General features: G+C 39.5%; 1 protein-coding gene across 1 annotated transcript in view; it reads right to left on the reverse strand.

Annotated features, from left to right (window-relative positions):
- Positions 1-471: 471 nt before the first annotated feature.
- Positions 472-7,270, reverse strand: part of LOC102977457 (cytochrome c 2) — a 26,892-nt gene continuing 20,093 nt past the window's right edge. Inside the window, exon 3 of the mRNA XM_007130757.2 lies at positions 472-760. Coding sequence (XP_007130819.1) covers positions 612-760 — 149 coding nt within the window. The 3' untranslated portion in view covers positions 472-611. The remainder of the gene's footprint in view (positions 761-7,270) is intronic.

Genomic DNA, 7,270 nt, shown 5'->3' on the forward strand with positions numbered 1-7,270 from the left:
TCAGAAAAAGAATGTTATGTGATATAAATGCATATTAACATGGAACATGATTCTCTCATTCTCTCTAGGTTTTATTTTATGTCAACAATTGCCTTTTTTTCCCCAATAATATTCCTAAGATAAGATCACATATTTGACTTCATTTTCCCTACTTTTTTTCCCTTAAAGTTACTTTAAGTATTGCTTATAATAAAAGGCAAACATATAACCAAACAGCTTAATGAAAATTAAACCTAATGTCTGCTATATTTACATTTAAATTACAGAGAAATAAGTATGTGGAAGCTATCTCCATCATCAACAGCAGTTGCTAGGCCTATAAAATATTTGTGCATGTAGAGACTACTGAACAGCAATAAGTTTCAGTTTCCTTCCCTCTCTTCCTCCATCCTGACCTTGTCCACATCCTTAGCGACCAGATAAAATCAAGTTCAGACTCTGAAGGACATTTGATCAGTAGATTACACACAATCAAAAATATCAACTTTTATTTTAAAATGTTATACTACAAGCTGATCAGGAAAGGTCAAATATGACTTCTTCAAACATGCAATATTTGAAATTGGAAAAATTTGGCTTATAACTAATAATTTTTAAGTTGTAAGAGCATTTCATGAAGATGTTGCCTGTTTCAAATACTCAATAAGATCTTCTCTCTCACTCTTCTTTTTAAGACCAGTAAAGACCATTTTAGTTCCAGGGATATATTTCTTTGGGTTCTCCAAATATTCCATCAGAGTCTCCTCTCCCCAGATAACACCTATAAAGGTGAAAATAAGTTTTAAGTTTGTGAAGTTACACTTGTAAGGTTTACTTTCTGATGTGACCCACATTTGTGAACAAAAGATTACTCTTGGACTCAGTAGGAAGGTTATTATAACTGAGAATACTTAGTTTCTGACCTACAAGAAAATTCCAAAATCAGTCTTCGGTGATCTACTCTTGGGCTTCTTTGTAGAAATCCAATGCTGTTTAAGATTATCTAAGGTACACCAATGAACTACCAACCCAGACATGTTGGGCCTAAGCAGTATGCCAATCCTCCTAGAATCAAAGAGAATTCCTTCTATCTTAGAGATCAATTAACCCAAATCCTCATTTTGCAGATGAGTAAATGATGACCCAAAGAGAGGCTAATAACTTACCCTAAGATGACAAGGCTACATAGAGTAAAGAACTGGTGACTAGTAACTTATATTTCCATGTTTTTTTGTTTCTCTTTTTCCCAATCACACCAAGCTGCCTCTGTCAGGATCTCTATCAAAAACCTATGATTTCAGAAATCCAGTTTTACAATGAGAGAGAGAGAGGTTGCATCCAACGTTTTTCCTTTCTAAAGCCAGTTGAAAAGAACATGAACAAAGAGAAACAGAAATGCTAGTTCCACTTTCAATAAAATTTTTGAGTGAGTGCCTCTACCACCAAACTTGATACAATTAGAAGACTACCAAAGACATAAAACCTGGACCAGAGTGAGAGGACACTTTTCACTAATTTTGAAAGAAGAGAAAAGTTCTCCAAAATAGGTGACAAATCCTGAGGGGCAGAGTCATAACCCTCTGTTGGGCCCAAAAAGAGTAGAGTACATATTGGCTGGCTGTGAAAGTCTCCCTAAATTCAATTTGATACCATGGAGGGCCAAGGGAGCCAGGAGTGAAGAAGAAAACACATCTTTAAAAGAAAGATTCTACCTTGTTATAGGATAAAAGAGAAACTTGAGGTGTTGGATAACCCTGGAGCTGCCAGCCTTTGTCAGCTGAAGAGCCAAATAACCCTGCAGCAAACATACACACATACACGTAGCTCTAACACAAAACTGTGGGTGAGGAAGATCTTATAACCAACTGGAACACTCAGACCCTCACTCTTACTGTCCTTCTGCAAATAACCAATAAAGGACAAATTGTCCTAATCAAAAGATGAGTAGTAATCAGAAAGGAATCACCATGAAAGAGTACTGAAAACACACACACACAACATACACACACACAGCAGAAAGGAATATTTTTAAAAGTTAAATGAAATATACACAACAAAAATTATATACACTAAGCAGAAAAAATCAGGAGCACATTCCCATGGATTCAGAAAAGGTCTTTATTATTTGTAATGAGGTGGATAGACCTAGAGTCTGTCATACAGAGTGAAGTAAGTCAGAAAGAGAAAAACAAATACCATATGCTAAAGCACATATATGGAATCTAAAAAAACAGTACTGGGACTTCCCCGGTGGCACAGTGGTTAAGAATCCGCCTGCCAGTGCAGGGGACACAGGCCCTGGCCCGGGAAGATCCCACCTGCCACGGAAGAACTAAGCCCATGCACCACAACTCTGAGCCTGTGCTCTAGAGCTCGTGAGACACAAATACTCAGCCCACGTGCCACAGCTATTGAAGCCTCCTCTGTGCCTACAGCCCATGCTCCACAACAAGAGAAGCCACTGCAACGAGAAGCCAGTGCACTGCAACAAAGAATAGCCCCCACTCAGTGCAACTAGAGAAAGCCTGCACACAGCAACAAGGACCCAATGCAGCCAAAAATAAATAAATTTATTTTTAATAAATAAATAAATAAATAATTTAAAATAAATGTATTTTTTAAAAATAAATAATTTATTTTTTAATAAATAAATTTATTTTTTTAAATAAGTAAATTTATTTTTAAAAATAAATAAATTTATTTTTTTTTAATAAATAAATATGGGAACCTTCAAGATGACGGAGGAATAAGACATGGCAATCACCTTCCTCCTCACAAATACATCAAAAATACACCTACATGTGGAACAGCACCTACAGAACACCTACTGAACGCTGGTAGAAGACCTCAGACTTCCCAAAAGGCAAGAAACTCCCCACATACCTGGGTAGGGCAAAAGAAAAAAGAAAAAACAGAGACAAAAGAACAGGGACGGGACCTGCACCTCAGGGAGAGAGCTGTGAAGGAGAAAAAGTTTCCACAAACTAGGAAGCCCCTTCACTGGCGGAGACGATGGGGGGTGGCGGGGGGGAAGCTTTGGAGCCACGGAGGAGAGCACAGCAACAGGGGTGCAGAGGGCAAAGCGGAGAGATTCTCACACAGAGGATCAGTGCCGACCAGCACTCACGAGCCCGAGAGGCTTGTCTGCTCACCTGATGGGGCAGGCGGGGGCTGGGAGCTGAGGCTCGGGCTTCAGAGGTCAGATCCCGGGGAGAGGACTGGGGTTGGCTGCGAGAACACAGCCTGAAGGAGGATAGTGTGCCACAGCTAGCTGGGAGGGAGTACAGGAAAACCTCTGGACCTGCCTAAGAGGCAAGAGACCACTGTTTCGGGGTGCACAAGGAGAGGGGATTCAGAGCTCCACCTAAACAAGCTCCAGTGACGGGGTGAGCCGCAGCTATCAGCACAGACACCAGAGATGGGCATGAAATGCTAAGGCAGCTGCTACAGCCACCAAGAAGCCTGTGTGCAACCACAGGTCACTATCCAAACCTCCCCACCCAGGAGCCTATGCAGCCTGCCACTGCCAGGGTCCAATGACCCAGGGACCACTTCTCGAGGTGAACACATGGCGCGCCTCAGGCTGTAGCAATGTCACACTAGCCTCTGCTCGCCTCGCATTCCGTACCCCTCCCTCCTCCCGGGCCTGAGGGAGCCAGAGCCCCCTAATCAGCTGCTACTTTAACCCCATAATGTCTGAGCGGGAACAGGTGCCTTCAGGTGACCTACACACAGAGGAGGGGCCAAATCCAAAGCTGAACCCCAAGAGCTGTGCAAACAAGAAGACAAAGGGAAATTTCTCCCAGCAGCCTCAGGAGCAGCAGATTAAATCTCCACAATCACCTTGATGTACCTTGTATCTGTGGAATACCTGAATAGACAAGAAATCATCCCAAAACAGGCAGTGGACTTTGGGAGCAACTATAGACTTGGAGTTTGCTTTCTGCATCTAATTTGTTTCTAGTTTTACGCTCATCTTAGTTTAATAATTAGAGCTTATTATCATTGGTAGATTTGTTTATTGATTTGGTTGCTCTCTTCCTTTTTTGTTTTTATAAATATATATATATTTTTTCCTTCTCCTCTTTTTGTGAGTGTGTAACTGTATTCTTCTTTGTGTGATATTCTCTGTATAGGTTTGTTTTTACCATTTGTCCTAGGGTTCTGCCTGTCTGGTTTTAATTCTTGGTATAGTTTTTAGTGCTTGTTATGATTGGTGGATTTGTTTTGTGTTTTGGTCTCTCTCTTCTTTCTTTTTTTTATTACTTTTTAGATTTTTAATAATATTTTTATTTTAATAACTTTATTTTATTTTTTTTCTTTTTTTCTTTCTTTCTTTTTCTCCCTTTTCTTCTGAGCCATGTGGCTGACAAGGTCTTGGTGCTCCGGCCAGCTGTCAGGCCTGAGCCTCGGAGGTGAGAGAGCTGAGTTCAGGACGTTGGTCCACCAGAGACCTCCCGGCCCCATGTAATAGCAAACGGCCAAAGCTCACCCAGAGATCTCCATCCCAAACTAAAACCCAGCTCCACTCAACAACCAGCAAGCTACAGAGCTGGATACCCTATGCCAAACAACTAGCAAGACAGGAACAGAACCACACCCATTAGCAGAGAGGCTGCCTAAAATCATAATAAGGTCACAGACACCCCAAACCACACCACCGGACATGGTCCTGCCCACCAAAAAGACAAGATCCAGCCCCATCCACCAGAACACAGGCACCAATCCCCTGCACCAGGAAGCCTACACAACCCACTGAACCAACCTTACCCACTGGGGGCAAACACCAAAAACAACAGGAATTATGAACCTGCAGCCTGCAAAAAGGAGACCCCAAAGACAGTAAGTTAAGCAAAATGAGAACACAGAGAAATACACAGCAGATGAAGAAGCAAGTTGTAAAAACCCACCAGACCAAAGAAATGAAGAGGAAATAGGAAGTTTACTTGAAAAAGAATTCGGAATAATGATAGTAAAGATGATACAAAATCTTGGAAACAGAATGGAAAAAATACAAGAAACGTTTAACAAGGACCTAGAAGAACAAAAGAGCAAACAAACAATGATGAACAGCACAATAAATGGAATTAAAAATTCTCTAGAAGGAATCAATAGCAGAATAACTGAGGCAGAAGAACAGATAAGTGACCTGGAAGATAAAATAGTGGAAATAACTACCACAGAGCAGAATAAAGAAAAAAGAATGAAAAGAACTGAGACAGTCTCAGAGACCTCTAGGACAACATTAAATGTAACAATGTTCGAATTATAGGGGTCCCAGAAGAAGAAGAGAGAAAGAAAGGGACTGAGAAAATATTTGAAGAGATTATACTTGAAAACTTCCCAAATATGGGAAGGGAAATAATCAAGTCCAGGAAGCGCACAGAGTCCCATACAGGATAAATCCAAGGAGAAACATGCCAAGACACATATTAATCAAACTATCAAAAATTAAATACAAAGAAAAAATATTAAAAGCAGCAAGGGAAAAACAACAAATAACATACAAGGGAATCCCCATAAGGTTAACAGCTGAACTTTCAGCAGAAACTCTGCAAGCCAGAAGGGAGTGGCAGGACATACTGAAAGTGATGAAAGGGAAAAACCTACAACCAAGATTATTCTACCCAGCAAGGATCCCATTCAGATTCGACAGAGAAATTAAAACCTTTACAGGTAAACAAAAGCTAAGAGAATTCAGCACCACCAAACCAACTTTACAACAAATGCTAAAGGAACTTCTCTAGACAGGAAACACAGAGAAGGAAAAGACCTACGATTACAAACACAAAACAATTAAGAAAATGGTAATAGGAACATACATATCGATAACTAACAAAAATGTAAATGGATTAAATGCTCCAACCAAAAGACATAGACTGGCTGAATGGATACAAAAATAACACCTGTATAATGCTGTCTACAAGAGACCCACTTCAGACCTAGGGACACATACAGACTGAAAGTGAGGGGATGGAAAAAGATGTTCCATGCAAATGGAAATCAAAGGAAAGCTGGAATAGCAATTCTCATATCAGACAAAATAGACTTTTAAAAAAGACTATTACAAGAGACAAAGAAGGACACTACATAATGATCAAGGGATTAATCCAAGAAGATATAACAATTGTAAATATTTATTCACCCAACATAGGAACACCTCATTACATAAGGCAAATGTTAACAGCCATAAAAGGGGAAATGACATTAACACAATCATAGTAGGGGACTTTCATACCCCACTTTCACCAAAGGACAGGTCATCCAAAATGAAAATAAATAAGGAAACAGGCTTTAAATGATACATTAAACAAGATGGACTTAATTAATATTTATAGGACATTCCATCCAAAAACAACAGAATACACTTTCTTCTCAAGGGCTCATGGAACATTCTACAGGATAGATCATATCTTGGGCCACAAATCAACCCTTGGTTAATTTAAGAAAATTGAAATCGTATCAAGTATCTTTTCAGACCACAATGCTATGAGACTAGATATCAATTACAGGAAAAAAAATGTAACAAATACAAACACATGGAAGCTAAACAATACACTACTAAATAAGCAAGAGATCACTGAAGAAATCCAAAAGGAAATCATAAAATACCTAGAAACAAATGACAACGAAAACACGACAACCCAAAACGTATGGGATGCAGCAAAAGCACTTCTAAGAGGGAGATTTATAGCAATACCATCCTAACTTAAGAAACAAAAAACATCTCAAATAAACAACCTAAACTTACACCTAAAGCAATTAGAGAAAGAAGAACAAAAACACCCCAATGTCAGCAGAAGGAAAGAAATCATAAAGATCGGATAAGAAATAAATGAAAAAGAAATGAAGGAAACGATAGCAAAGGTCAATACAACTAAAAGCTGGTTCTTTGAGAAGATAAAACAAAATTGATAAACCACTAGCAAGACTCATCAAGAAAGAAAGGGAGAAGAGTCAAATCAACAGAATTAGAAAATGAAAAAGGAGAAGAAAAAACAGACAATGGAGAAATACAAATGATTATGAGAGATTACTACAAGTAACTACATGCCAAAAAATTGTACGCCCTGGAAGACATGGAAAAATTCTTAGAAAAGCACAACCTTCCGAGACTGAACCAGGAAGAAACGGAAAATATAAACAGACCACTCACAAGCACTGAAATTGAAACTGTGATTAAAAATCTTCCAACAGGGCTTCCCTGGTGGCGCAGTGGTTGAGAGTCTGCCTTCCGATGCAGGGGACACAGGTTCGTGCCCCGGTCCAGGAAGATCCCACATGCCACGGA

Source organism: Physeter macrocephalus, chromosome 2, assembly GCF_002837175.3.
Source record: "Physeter macrocephalus isolate SW-GA chromosome 2, ASM283717v5, whole genome shotgun sequence".
In the NCBI taxonomy this organism is placed as follows: domain Eukaryota; kingdom Metazoa; phylum Chordata; class Mammalia; order Artiodactyla; family Physeteridae; genus Physeter; species Physeter macrocephalus.